This window comes from Protopterus annectens, chromosome 10.part0 (assembly GCF_019279795.1).
Source record: "Protopterus annectens isolate FY-2018-M chromosome 10.part0, PAN1.0, whole genome shotgun sequence".
NCBI lineage: Eukaryota > Metazoa > Chordata > Ceratodontiformes > Protopteridae > Protopterus > Protopterus annectens.
In genome coordinates, this window is record NC_056744.1 from 1,715,280,297 (window position 1) to 1,715,296,227 (window position 15,931).

A 15,931-nucleotide genomic window follows, 5' to 3' on the forward strand; every position below is an offset into this window, starting at 1 on the left:
TTGTTTTATATTACATGTCACTGAAGTGAAGTACTGGCACACTGAGTAGAGTACTGTAAAGTACTGCAATCCTGGAGTTAGTATAGTTAGGGGGTATGGGAGACATAGCCCCCACCTAGTTTGGTTTTATATTACATTTCACTGAAGTGAAGTACTGGCACTGAGTACAGTACTGTAAGGCAAGTAAAAGGTATATGCCCTTTTTCCCACAGTACTGTGATCCTGGAGGTAGTACAGGTAGGGGGGTATGGGGGACATAGCCCCCACCTAGTTTGGTTTTATATTACATTTCACTGAAGTGAAGTACTGGCACTGAGTAGAGTACTGTAAGGCAAGTAAAAGGTATATGCCCTTTTCCCCACTGTACTGCGATCCTGCAGTTAGTATATATATATTTAGGGGGGATGCGGGGGGCACAGACATGCATACTTATAACAGCAATGATTAACTCTTTCCAGAAGACAATATATACCCAAACTAAGTCGGGGTCCCCCACACCCCTCCTAACTATATATACTAACTCCAGGATCGCAGCACAGTGGGAACAAAGGGCATATACCTTTCACTTCCCTTACAGTACTCTTCTCAGTGCCAGTACTTCACTTCAGTGAAATGTAATATAAAACCAAACTAGGTGGGGGCTATGTCCCCCATACCCCCTAACTATACTAACTCCAGGATCGCAGTACCTTACAGTACTGTACTCAGTGCCAGTACTTCATGTCAGTGAAATGAGACTCAGTTAACTGAGTTTTCAGTAATTTGAGCTTTCAGCGAACTGGTCAAGGTGAACTGAAATTCAGTGAAATGAGCTTTCAGTGAAACAAAGTAGACCCATATATATATAGGTTCATAGGTTCATACTAGGCTATCTGCCCTAGGGCATTTATAAGCCTAGCCAGAGTGTGTTTGGCTTTCGCCACCCATTTTAAAATTAATTTTGCTATGCCCTTTTTCGAGGTTAGTATACTGTGCCTCTGTCTAACAGTGACACAGAAGTGATACCCAGGGTAAACCTACGATCTCCCATCCACTCATCAAGATTCCTCTTGAAGACAGTCAATGAGGGACTCTGCCTAACCTGGACTGGGATTTTATTCCAGAGTGAAGGGAGCCTCTGGGTTATGAATCTGTCCCTCCAGCATGTCCTATTTATTTCAGTGCTGAGGTTCAAGTCTCTCGAGCGTGTAGCTCGATGGGATTTGGATTTTCTGAGGTGCAGCATGTCCATTAATTCCGGGTTGGACATGGCTTTATACGTCAGGCACAGATCGCCTCTGAACAGGCGGTATGCCACTGAGTAGAGCTGGAGTTTCTTTAACAGGGCAGCATATGGCATCTGTTTGAGCCCTTTGATCCTCTTGGTGAGGTACTTTTGGGGTCTTTTCAGTTGCTGCAGGTGTCTGGTAAGGTACATCCCAAAAGGGGCATTGTACTCAATTATGGGCCTGATGAGGGATGAGGGATGAGTAAAGAGGCACGATGACCTCCCATGATCTAGAAGTGAATCCCTTCATGATTAGGTGGGCTATATAAAATGTTTTTCTGACCACTTTGGCCACATGGTTGTCAAATGAGAGATTGCTGTCAACTTGGGTCCCCAGGTCCCTAATTACTTCTTCTGTACTTAATGGATTACCATCTATGTGGTAATTTGTGGGCACTTTGTTTTTGCCAAAGGGGATGACTATACACTTTTTGGCGTTTAGCTTGAGGCCATGGCTCTGGCACCAGTTGTCTGTTTCTATGAGGCCCTTTTGGAGGATGCTTGTGTCGGCTGGAGAGTCGATTATGGCGCCCAGTTTGCAGTCATCTGCGAACTTGGTCAGCCACAGTCCTTCTGTGAGTCTGTGTTGGCCTGTACCTCCAAGAAATATATACCGAACAAGAGAGGTCCCAGGACTGAGCCTTGTGGGACGCCACTTGTAACTGATTTGGAGTCTAACATGGCTCCAGCAATTCTAACCATGTGGGTTCTGTCCTTGAGCCAGTTTGCAACCCATCTAGTGACATAGGGGTTTATATTTAAGCTGGTGAGCTTATCTATAATGCCCGAGTGGGGTATTGTATCGAAGGCTTTTGCAAGGTCCAGGTAGGCTTTGTGGACCACCTTCCCCTCGTCAATGGCCTTGGTGACTGTTTCAAAGAAATCAACCAGGTTTAAGAGGCAGGATCTACCCTTAACAAAGCCGAACTGGGTAGGATCCAGTGTCTGTAGGTCCCCAATATCTTTATTTATGAGGTCCATGATGATCCTTTCCATAGCTTTGCAGACCAAGCCAGTCAGGCTTATGGGGCGATAGTTTCCAGGATCCATTGAGGCACCACCTTTGTGGAGAGGGGACCACAGTTGCTGTACGCCACTCTTTGGGTACATATCCTGTAGTAAGGCTGAGATTGAACAGTAGTTTTATGTTTGGGTTTAGCTCTTCTTGGAGTTCATGTAGGACGCAGCCCGGGACACCGTCTGGTCCCTTTGATGATGTGTTTTTTGCTTTGGAGAGGGCGGCTCTTACCTGAGCATCTGAGATGTCAGGGGGGCAGCACTCTGCTGGGATAGATATTTGCCCTTTTGGTGGGGAGGGGGGGGAGTTTGCGCTGAACCTGTCAGCTAGGATGTTGGCAATGTCTGTGGGTTCGGTGTATTTTTTGTATATTATTTTGTTTTATTATTTTTTTATTATATTTTGTGTATTATATTCACCCCTCACCAACCAAGCAGCTCACACTACTATTCAGGCATGACCAAAGAACTTCAGGTGCACTCTCCAGTCCAGCTGGTGATCCTGAGTATCCTGAGGCAATGTTACAACTGCCTCATGTACACAGACAACCCTCTCCTCTTACCACAAAACACCAACATATGCGAGAGTTGCAATTATACAGCCAAACTGGAAGCTAAGCTGTCTCCACCCAAGACTGGAACAGACAGTCAAGAGGAGAAGGTTAACACTTGCACCACAACTCCAGCCGCACACAGACCTACTAAAGCAGCACTGGCAAAAAATACACAAATACACAAAATCATACAAAGAGGCTCTAAATAAAAACCTGCAAAAGCATCAGAGATCTCCAAAGCAGACACCCAAACAACCTGCACTTCCAGTCACAAACCAGACAACACATAAAACACAAAATCAGTGTGCCGCACAATCACAGCCCTTAAGGCGAAATGACATACCTAACACACTAGTAATAGGTGACTCTATAGTCAGGCACACTGACATCCCACTCACTAGGCTGGACAAGCAGAAGGTTACTGTTAGCTGCCTGTCGGCAGCCAGAATCCGCCACATAACACAAGCACACAGGTCACTCCAGAACAAGTACAAATATGACTCTGTCATTGTTCATGTTGGTGTGAATGACCTGAGACGTACCTCCCTGGACTACATGAAAAGAGACATGGAAGAGCTCTCTGATCATGTAGCACAGGCGGGTATGACCCTGACCCTGAGTAGCATCCTGCCCTCACCAAGAATGATACCGCAGTAAAAAGAAAAAAATGATCAATTTCAACAATTGGCTAAGCTTCTGGTGTAATTCAATGAGAATCCAGTGTCTGTCAGCCTGGGACGACATGCTCGACAAGCCTCGTTGCTTCACAAGAGACTGCTTGCACCTGTCACCCCTAGGCTTTCGAATACTGGCCACGGCTCTTGCTGCCCCCATAGTGCCTTTTTTAGGCAAGGATCAAAAGTCAAACCCACCTCCATAAGCAGCACAATTAACAAAAATCTGAGCGTTATGCTACTCAACGGCAGGAGTTTAAATCTCAAAATGCACGCACTCGAAGCACTCCTCAGTATGGAGAACGTCATCTGTGCAGTAACTGAAACCTGGTTCAAGGCACCAGAGAGCACCCTAGAACTACTGTGCTACAAATCATACCACACGTTTCAGCCACAGAACACGGACCGAAACACAAAAGGAGGGGGTGTATCCATATTCATCAAGGATACCTACACCTCCAGGTTAGTGGCACAGCATGATACCTTTGAGATCATCCATGTGCAACTAACATCGGGCAAATCTGCAATGGAAATTGTGACCTGCTACAGATCACCTGCCATGACCCAGGACCACTACTTCACCTTTCTGGAGACACTGGAAAATATGACGGTCCTACCGAACACACTTATATTGGGCGATTTCAACTACCCTACCATTCACTGAGAAAACTACTCGAGTACAAATTCCCAGGCCCAGTGCTTCCTGGAATTCATCAACTCAAACACCCTGGATCAGCTGGTAAACTCCCCTACCAGAGGTGAAAACATAGTGGACCTAGTCATCACCAACATGGGCAACAGGTGTTCCAAACGGTCAACCCGTCACTGGTTAGATCAGACCATAAACTAATCACTCTGGATGTCCACATCCCACCACCACCCCCAACTAAGGAAACCACAGTAAAAAACTTTTCTAAAGCAAATGTCACCTTACTTAAGGCAAAGGTGGTAAGTTTCACAGCCCCCACACTAAAGGATAACGCTGCCCAAGATGCAGAAACCATTACAAATGCACTCTATGAGCACCTACAAGGATGCATGGAGTTTGCCATCCCTAGCAAAACCAAGACTCACTCCTTTAAGAGCAGGAAACCAATCTGGTGGACCCCTGCCATAAACAGGCTATACAATAGAAGGAGGAAACTAGTTCAGAAAAAAAAGCAAATCCCAAGAAGGAAAGACATCCCTAATCAGTATCAGTAAGAAACTAAGGTCCCTCATGAAATCATCCAAGGCTAACTTCGAAAGAAAAATAGCCAAGGATTCAAAAGATAACCACAAAGCCTTCTTTAGCTATGTTAAGAATCTAAGTGGCAACTCGCAGATATTCACTGAACTAGTGCAAAACAGCACAAAATATACGGAACCTACTGATATTTCCAACATCCTGGCAGATAGATTCAGTGCAAACTTCACCCCCCTCTCACCTCCAAAAGGCCCCACAACAATACCAGAAAAGTGTAGTCTACCAAAAATCACAGATGCACAGGTGAAAATAGCCCTTTCAAAAGCCAAAAACACAGCGTCAATGAGACCAGATGGTGTCCCAGGCTGCGTCTTGCATGAACTACAGAACAAACTAACCCTCCACCTAAACACGCTGTTCAACCTCAGCCTCTCCACAGGCTACTTGCCCACAGAATGGTGCACAGCAATGGTTATTCCTCTCCACAAAGGAGGGGCCACAACTGACTCTGGTAACTATTGCCCTATAAGCCTGACTAGCCTGGTCTGCAAGGCTATGGAGCGCATCATCATGGAATTCATTAACAAAGACATTGGGAACCTCCAAACACTTAGCAAAGTCAAACTGGGTCAGGTCAAGGGCAGATCATGCCTAATAAACCTGGTTGACTTCTTCGAGATAGTCACCAAGGCCATAGATGAGGGAAAGGAGGTTCACACAGCCTACCTTGACCTCGCCAAGGCTTTCAACACCATTCCCCTCTCAGGTATTACAGAAAAACTCACCAGCCTGAACATAAACCCCTACGTCATGAGATAGGTTGCCAACTGGCTTACAGACAGAACTCACACGGTAAGAATAACGGGCTCCAGGTCCAATTCTAAACCAGTCACAAGTGGTGTCCTGCAAGGCTCGGTCCTGGGATCCCTACTGTTCGGCATATACTTCTCAGAAGTACAGGCAAACACAGGAGGACTATGGCTAACCAAGTTCGCCGATGACTGCAAACTGAGAGCCATAATTGACTCTCTGGCTGACAAGGACATCCTCCAAAATGGCCTTACTGAGATAGACATCTGGTGTCAAAGTCATGGCCTCAAGCTAAAATCGAAAAAAATGCATAGTCATCCCGTTTGGGAAAAACACAACACCCACGAATTACCACATAAGTGGCAGCCCCCTTAATACAGAAGAGGTAGACAGTAATCTCTCCTTTGACAATCATGTTGCCAAAGTAGCTAAGAAATCCTTCTATGTGCCCCATCTAATTACTAAAGGGTTCGCATCTAGAAATAAAGAGGTTATAGTGCCCTTCTACTCGTCACTCATTAGACCCATCATAGAGTACAATGCCTCATTTGGGATGTACCTCACAAGACACACCGAACAGCTGGAAAGACCACAAAAGTATCTCACCAAGAGGATTACTGGCCTCAAACATATGTCCTATGCAGCCCGACTGAAAAAACTCCAGCTGTAGTCAGTGGCATATCGCTTACTCAGAGGTGATCTCTGCCTGACTTACAAAGCCATGTCTAACTCAGAATTGATGGACATGCTGCACCTAAAGAAATCCAAGTCACTACGAGCCACGCGCTCTAGTGAGCTAAACCTCACCACAACAATAAATAGAACATGCTGGAGGGATAGATTCCTGTCACAGAGACTCCCCATGCTTTGGAACAAAATTCCAAATTACATCAGGCAGAGCCCCTCACTAACACTCTTCAAGAGAAACCTTGACGAGTGGATGGGTAACAGAAAATACACCCCTGGGATCACTTCATTGGCTCTGCTTGACAGAGGATCAGTTAATTAATCAATGGCCTTGGGAAGATAGAAAAATGAGACCACAATAAATCATTTCAAAACTTTTCCCACCTTTAATGTGACCTATGACCTGTACAATTCAATTGAAAAACAAGCACATCTGTTAGGGGACAAAAATATAAAAAATAAAAAATGTATAATATGCTGGTTGCATAAGTGTGCCCACCCTTAAACTAATACTTTGATGAAGCACCTTTTGATTTAATTACAACATTCAGTCTTCTTGGGTACACACCTGCCATCAATTAAAGAGACTCTGATTAATCCCAAATAAAGTTCAGCTGTCCTAGTAGGATTTTCCTGGCATTTACTCAGTTGCCTGCTACAGCAAAAGCCATGGTTCGCAGAGAGCTTACAACTTACGAAAGGGATCTCATTGTTGAAAGGTATCAATCAGGAGAAGGGTGCAAAAAAATTCCCACAGCATTGGATATACCATGGAGCACAGTGAAGACAGTCAACAAAAAGTGGAGAAAATATGGGACAGCAGTGACATTGCAAAGAACTGGACGTCCCTCCAAAATTGATAAAAAGACAAAACAAAAACTGGTCAGGGAGGCTGCCAAGAGACCTACAGCAACATAGAAGGAGCTGCAGGAATTTCTGTCAAGTATTGGTTGTGTACTACATGTGACAACAATCTCCCATATTCTCTATATGTCTGGACTATAGGGTAGGTTTGCAAGACAGAAGTCTTTTTTTTACACAGAAAAACATCCAGGCCTGGCTAAAATTTGCAAAACAATACATCAAGTCTCCCAAACGGATGTGGGAAAATGTGTTATGTTCTGATAAGACCAAAGATGAATTTTTTGGCTACAATTCCAAAAGGTACGTTTGGGGCAAAAACAACACTTTGCATCACCAGAAGAACACCTTCCCCACAGTGAAGCATGGTGGTGTCAGTATCATGCTTTGGGGTTGCTTTTCTTCAGTTGTAACTAGGGCTTTAGTCTAAATTATGAACAGTTCCAAATACCAGTCACTTTTGGCCCAAAACCTTCAAGTGTCTGCTAGAAAGCTGAAGATGAAGAGGAATTTCACCTTTCAATACAACAATGACCCCAAGCATGCATCCACATCAACAAAAGAATGGCTTCAACAGAAGAAAGTTAAAGTTTTGGAATGGCTCAGTCAGAGCCCAGACCTAAACCTAATAGAAAATTTGTGGGGTGACCTGAAGAGGGCTGTGCACAAGAGATGACCTCGCAATCTGACAGATCTGGAGCGATTTTGCATGGAAGAGTGGGCAAATATTGCCAAGTCAAGATATGCCATGCTGACAGACTCCTACCCAAGAAGACTGAATGCTGTAATTAAATCAAAAGGTGCTTCAACAAAGTATTAGTTTAAGGGTGTGCACACACAACAAAGTATTAGTTTAAGGGTATGCACACTTATGCAACCAGTGTATTGTACATTTTTAATTTTTTTCCACATAACAGATTTGTTTGTTTTTCAGTTGAATTGTACAGGTTATAGGTCACATTAAAGGTGGGAAAAGTTTTGAAATTATTTATTGTGGTCTTATTTTTTTATATCACAAAAACCTGGCATTTTAACAGAGGTGTGTAAACCTTTTATATCCAGGGCATATATATGTGTGTGTGTGTGTGTGTGTGTGTGTGTGTGTGTATTATGTATGTATGAATACACAGACACACACACATGGATGAGAAATTAAATTACTGTTATTTCCCAGTTTCATATTTTTTTTTTTACTGCATGTGTACACAACTTACGAAATTATGTCACAAGTCTGTAGCCTCATGTAGGCTTGTTTCATCAGCAGTGACTTACTTCTGAGAAACCCTGTTCTTCATCTAGAAGCATTCTAAGGGGTAGTTTTGTCTCTGGTGTCTGAAATATGAGAAGTACTTACAAACAACAAAGTGACCACTAAATGGCAGCTATCTGAATAAAAGCATTGAACACCCATTCCTTATAACTTTTCAAATGAAGCCTGGAATTTTATTAAGTTTTCCCTTATTATACAATACTTGATAAAAAAGTGTTACATGCATTGCTAATTGACTTATGCATGAAAGAGGGTTTAACTGTTGGGAGTACTTTGGTGTAGTTTAACAATCTTCTCACGGTTTTACCAGGTGGTGCTGCAGTACCATTGTTGCCTCACAGTAAGACGTTGTCCTGTTCGATTCTCAGCTAGCACGTCTTCTGTGTGGAGATATGCATGAATGGGCGTACTTTCGTTGAAGGTTGTGCATCAGGGCTGGCAACTCGGTACGTAAAAATCTACTGCCAATCATTAGCGGACCAGAGTCCCGCTGTGGCGACCCCCAACCGGGAAACGCCGAAAGACACAACAAAAATCTTATGCAGAACTGTAGCCAAGTCACTTGATGCCTTGTGTATATCCAGGAACTGGCACACCCCTTAACTCAGAGTTGAAGAGCAGCTAAAAAAAGTGTTTATGAAGTTGATGACAAAAAAGCTCCTCTCCAATGAAAATGTAGCAAGCTGCTTGCTACTAATGTTACAAGCGGTTTACTACAGTTAAATCTTGACACCAATGGCTTTGGAGCTTCAGCCATGACTGCAAATGCAGTATAGCCATTCACTTAGAAAGATGGTGCTGCAATCTTCCACCACTGGCACTTGTCTGTTTGTCACTGAAGCAAATGCCCCCTTTACCCCACCCTAGTCACTGTCTGTCAACTGCACAGAATTTGACTGGCTTCATGATGGCACATTTAATATAAAGCAGCATATCTAGACAGTTCCTGTCATTGTATGTATTTCATTAACTGCAGAGATAAATAAGTACTAGAATTTTCCAGAGTGTATATTAAATTATCTGGTCAAGTGCTCTGTATGCTTAAACAGCATCTGCATTTAAACTGCCATGCTTAAGACCAACTCTGTTATCTTGGCAGATAACTGTATCCTTTTCTGAAAGTGTTTGTATGTCAGTCACGCTGCACAAAAGCAATCATTTCCAACATATCACTCGTTCTGACCAATCTCACAGTCACTTAGTTAATTGAATTAGTTCACCAAAACTCATTCTACGGCTTCTGAATGTATTCGCTATATGCTGTGTGCTAATACATCAGATGTCTTCCTAGCATCTAAGAAGTGAATGCAGCTCCTTTCTGTTCAAATGTCCTGGTTAGCCAGTGAGATAACTGTATCAGAGCTTTCTGACATGCCTGCTGTGAACCCATGTTATCTCTGGACATCTGCACCATTATGTTATACAGATATATATTGGTGGCAGTTTATCTATAAACCCTGAACTTTTCTATCTATGCCAAACAAAACCAGCTATGAGTAACCTAATCACAAACTTCTGTGAAAGGAACAACTCCCTGTATCTACACTCAGACAGCTTTCACTTACCACCAGAAAACAAGCTGGTTTTATAACCTACATAAATTTGTCAAAGCTACTAACTTGTGTCTGAAAATTCTGAATTTTATGATTGCATTCACTACAAAGCATACCTCTCAACTGCCCCTAATTTTAACTCAGATTTTAGGTCTGTCCCTCTTAATCCATCCCAAAACTAGTGACTGTTGGTAGAAAAGGTGGTGAAATGCACTTAATAAATAATAGTAGTGATTAGTTATCACTTCTTTTAGTCCAGAAAATGTACATTCACATTCTTTAATTCTGTCAATGTTTCAGCTTAATAGTACTAAGATTTTGTGTCCCTGATTAGTTCTGGATTTGTCCCTGATTGGTTGAGAGCTAGAATACCCTGTACAACAATGTACTATGAAATACCCATTTCCCAGGCTAAAACTGAGAAAGAAAGCTCATGTACAGCACATCCCATAATATTATATCATCAGGCAGTGTCCCTTACCTTATACACATTGACAGCCTCATGGATAAGAACAAAATTATGTTTGGAATGCCTGGGAACACACAGGACACAGACAAACATCTCATCTTCCTGGCAGAACAACTCCAGTCTCCTTCTGTGCTCCCCACAGCACTGCTCTGTTCTCTCACTTTTAGCACACACATGCTGCATCTTTCCTTTCTCTCTGCAGTCTGTTTCAAGTCTCGAGGATCACAGCTTCACTTCTTGATATCTTTGAAACAAAGCGGTCAGCTTTCAATTCAGTCTGGACATTTTGGTGGGAGGGTTCTGTTTATATTCAGAATACGAGTATTCTAAATCCTGTTAATGAAGACCCAGCACAACTGGTTTCTTCATGCCACAGTCACTGCAGTTTCAAGCAATCTCTGTAAATAAACTGTCATGCATAACCACGATGACCAAATTGTCAGCTACACTAATAGCAACGTATCTTTCTTTCTTTTTTTTTTTTTTTTTTCAGTTTCATTCCATTTCCAGAGCACAGGAAGTAGAATATGTGCAGAAGTGGCCGCCTCCATTTAAAGGGGCAGTGCATCAGGCAATTATAACATAATGTTTATAATAACAAAAGGGAATGACATGCTTTTAAACAGCCATTTTTTTTAATTGAAATGTTAAGATTTAGAAATCACTGGCAAATTTTGACTGAAATATCAACTAAATTTATTTAAGAAAAGTCAGCTACCTGAATACAAATATACTCAGTGTGTACCACCATGCCAAACTTTTTTTCTGAACTTCCTCTCAATCTGATTCACCTTTCTGTATCTGTTTATTTATACAGTTGCACAGTGGGTGAGTAGGTTGGTAACGAACAGCATTTTCACAGTTGTGGTACAGACTAACTTCCTCACAATCTGATTCACCATTACCTATTATTTATTTATTTATACAGTTGCACAGTGGGTGAGTAGGTTGGTAGCGAACAGCATTTTCACAGTTGTGGTACAGACTAACTTCCTCACAATCTGATTCACCATTACCTATTATTTATTTATTTATGCAGTTGCACAGTGGGTGAGTAGATTGTTAGCAAACACCATTTTCACAATTGTGGCCTAGGCTATAGGTACAAGTAATTGTTGCACAGATGGCTAGAAAGCATGATGCCATTACAAAGCAGCCAAACGTACAGCAAGAAATATGAAGTATGTACATGCTGTATACATTTAAAATCATTTTACACATGCAGCAGCAAGGTCCAATAACATTTTTCTCATTCATGACTAGGCACATTAAAAAAGTAAAGAAATAAGTACCCATTAAATATGATTTTGTTTACTGGCCTGAATAAGATTTTTATTAGAGGAAGTGTCTCTAACCATAATCATTAGCTTGCATTTAACGCTATGAATAAGAACACCTTTTCCAACACTGACATTTCATTCCTTGGTAAGGGAGTCATGAATCCAGTAGCAGGTTTTTAGAATAGTTCCAGTTTTGTTAGATGTCTGAGGGACATTTTCATTAAAAGTAAGCAGAAGCTCCATCCTAATACCAAGGAAGGGAACAATACATGAGTAGAACAGAGAGCCTAGCTACCTACTGCTGCCCTTGTGACATACCCAGCCTTTACACGTGAGTAATGCCTGCTGTTCATAGCTTGTACACAGCTTATCTGGCAAATCTTAGAGAAGCAGAATGCTGCACTGCGTAGAGACCTGGAAAACCATAACAGCTATTACTTCTTGAACACCTGATTGCTAACAAAATGTTCTTGCAGTTCAAAAACCAAACTGTATGAGAGTAGAAGAATGCTAATTAAAATGTTGAATTAAAGGCTGCATCTGCAAAACAGAAACTTAGGCATTGCATGTTGTTTAAAACTTATACCAAAAGTTCAAAAAGTCCCCAGAGTTTTGCCTCTTAACCATTGCCATACACCACTGTCTTAGCACACCCACGGAGAGGAAAGATTCCTATTAATACAAACTTAAAATGTCAACCTGGAAGTAGTTTTAATGCTGAAGTATATTTGCCCGGATTTACAAACAGAATAAATCTCAGAACTGAAATTTTAATTTATTTCTTCTTTAATAATAATTAAATAATTAAACCAGCTCATTCTTACCCTCACTAGAGGTAGCAACATCTTTGACCTGGTCATTACTAACATGGGCGACCGTTGCACTACACAATACTCAACTCCTCCCTGGTTAGATCCGACCACAAACTAATCACCTTGGAAATCCACCCCCCCCCCCCCCGCAAAGGTAACCACCATGAAAAACTTCTCCAAAGCTAACTTTGGCTTTTAGAGCACCCATGCAAATGGAGAATAGTTGCATGACCGCTGAATCACACACCAATACACTGTACGAACACATACACAAATGCATGCATCTCACCATACCCGATAGAACCAAGACGCTCTCCTCCAAAAAAAGGAAGCCAATCTGGTGATCCCCCAGCCATAAACAAACTCTACAACAGAAGGAAGAAACTGATGTGGAATAAAGTGAAGCCCCAAGACTGGAAAACTCCCTTATCAGCCTCAACAAAAAGTTGAGATCTCTCATCAAATTCTCTAAAGCTAGCTATGAAAACAGAATTGCAGCAGATAGTAAAGACAACCACAAGGCCTTCTATAGTTATGTAAAGAATCTCCACGGCAATACCCAGATTTGCTCTGAGCTACTACACAATGGTAACTCCTACACCGCATCAACAAATATTGTCAATATACTGGCCGACAGATTCAGTGCCAACTTTACCCCTCTCCCCCCTCCAAAGGACCAATCATAATACCAGTAGATTGCTAGGTACCCAGTATTACTGCTGCACAGGTTAAAACAGGCACTATCCAAGGCCATGAATACAGCTTCTGTGGGACCTGACAGTATCCCTGACTGTGTTCTACATGAACTACAGAGTGAACTGGCACCTCACCTATGTACCCTGTTCAATCACAGCCTCACCTCAGGCTTTGTCCCTACTGAATGGTGCACTGCTACAGTCATCCCTCTCCACAAAGAAGGAGTGACTACAGACCCTGGGAACTATCGCCCCATTAGCCTGACTAGTCTGATATGCAAAGCTATGGAACGCATCATCATGGACCTAATAAACAAGGATATAGGGAAACTCCAATCTCTGGATCCTACACAGTTTGGTTTTGTGAATGGTAGATCATGCCTGCTCAACCTGGTCAACTTCTTTGAGTCAGTCACTAGAGCTGTGGATGAAGGCAAGGTGGTTCATACAGCCTACCTTGATCTGGCCAAGGCCTTTGTTACCATTCCCCACTCAGGTATCAAAGAAAAACTCAGTAAGCTAGGCATCAACCCCTATATCACTAGGTGGGTTGCAAACTGGCTCACAGATAGAACCCATAGTGTGAAAGTAGCTGACTCCAAGTCAGACTACCGACCAGTCACAAGGAGAGTCCCGCAGGGTTCGGTCCTGGGTCCTCTCAATATTTGGTATCTACTTCTCTGAAGTCCAGGCCAACACAAAGGGACTCTGGCTGAAAAAGTTTGCAGACTATTGCAAGTTGGGAGCTATTATTAACTCCCCAAGTGATGCTGACATCCTGCAGGAAGGCCTCACTGAGACCAACGACTGGTGTCAGAATCATGGCCCTAAGCTCAATGCCAAAAAATGTGTCATCATCCCCTTTGGGAAAAACTCGGTTCCCATGAATTACCACATCGATGGTAGCCCACTGAACACAGAAGGCATTATAAGAGATCTGGGAACACAGGCTGACAGCAGCCTCTCTTTTGACCACCACACAGCCACTGTGGTCAGAAAGTTCTTCTATGTGGCACATCTCATTACTAAGGGTTTTGCATCCAGGAAGAAAGAGGTCATTGTCTCCCTCTACTCTTCCCTCATTAGGCCAATCATCGAGTACAATGCCCCATTTGGCATGTACCTCACTAGACACCTGCAACAACTGGAGAGGCTGCAAAAGTACCTTACAAAGATGATCCTAGGCCTTAAACACTTGTCCTATATGGACAGACTCAAAAAAACTCCAACTATTCTCTGTCTCATATCGCTTAGTTAGAGGTGATCTCTGCTTGACTTACAAAGCCATGTCTGACCCAGATCTGTTAGAAATGCTACATCTAAAGAAATCCCAATCCCTCCGCACCACACACTCCAGAGACCTCAGAAATCCCAATCCCTCCGCACCACACACTCCAGAGACCTCAACCTCATTACCACAATCAACAGAACATGCTGGAGGGACAGGTTCATAACCCAGAAACTGCCCATGCTGTGGAATAGACTTCTCATACATGTCAAACAGAGCACCTCACTGGCCCTCTTCAAGAGAAATCTTGATGAGTGGATGGGAAATAGAAAATTCACCCTGGGGATCACTCCAGTGGCTCTACTCGACAGGGGCACTGGGAACTAATGTCAGGTGGCACAATGCCAGGGTAATCCTATGGGCTAGGCTTGTAAAGGCTCCAAGGCCATTAGTCTAGTGCACACCTATGAACCTATAAAACAGTCAATGTTCTCTGCTTTTTTATGCCTTAAGTTATTTCTTTAGAAGAGCACATATCAAAACATCAGATGTAGCCAGTGGCAGTTGGTGACTTCAAATCAAGGGGAGACTTCAGGGAGCAACTGAATGGTGGTAAATGAAATGGGGTGGAGCTCTATTATGGCAGGTCAGTGATTACTTACCTGTGATCAAACAACAAATAGAGTCATTCACATTCATCTACCAAGTGCCATAGTATGTACCCATAAACGCAAAACACCATGCTGGCAAGAGAAATAAGAAACTCCCTTGGTTCTCCAAACATTCACCAATGAACAATCAGAAACCAATGGGTAGAAAATACAATAAGCGTTTTATTCAGCTAAGTGCTTTTGTCTAAACACATATATTTTCAAAACTGAATACTGAAACAAAAGCCACTTTTAAATAGTTAAAAATCATTACAAAACAGTCATGTGACAAAATCACGTGACACTAAAAACAGAAATAATGTTCAAAAAGCATTTCACAAATGCAAAACTCAAAAAGCAATGTAAAATATATAAGCTAATACAATATGCTTTGAGTTTGAAAAATGATAAAATGGAAATAGAATCATTTAAACCGGGTGGAAGACTAGCATCTTAAGTTGCCATAGCAACTCCTTATATTCTAGCAATGCTTTCCAAGGACCACTCTATTGATCAATGACCACCTTATCAATGATGAAAAATGTACATTTCTTAAAAGGAGTACTAACGAAAGTGTGCTAATACAAAGCATTAGTTTTGTCCATGATTCAAATATCCCTGCAGTGCGCATATATTTACTCTCTAAGTTTTCCCAATATAAAATGTATTGCATAAGATGCACGTGGATAAGTAAACAATGGATCTGGTATTACAGTTAAAAATACCCAGGCAACAAATATTCCTGTTGTACGAACCCGGATGTAATGTTTAACTTTCTGTTGCAACTTATTTTTACAGTCATCTTTGTGAAAGTTGCACAGGCTCGGAGGTTCATAGATGAAGTGTGCAGCTCATTCATATCACAATTTTAAACAATCACAGACAGCATACAAAATGCTATATTTTACTTTGAATTGT

The 15,931-nt window shown here is 42.2% G+C and overlaps 1 protein-coding gene across 1 annotated transcript in view; it reads right to left on the minus strand.

Moving 5' to 3' along the window:
• The window catches only part of LOC122814461 (zinc finger protein 850-like), a 402,252-nt gene that overhangs the window by 219,256 nt on the left and 167,065 nt on the right, over positions 1–15,931 (minus strand). The window contains exon 4 of the mRNA XM_044087041.1: positions 10,361–10,570. Coding sequence (XP_043942976.1) covers positions 10,361–10,570 — 210 coding nt within the window. The remainder of the gene's footprint in view (positions 1–10,360; positions 10,571–15,931) is intronic.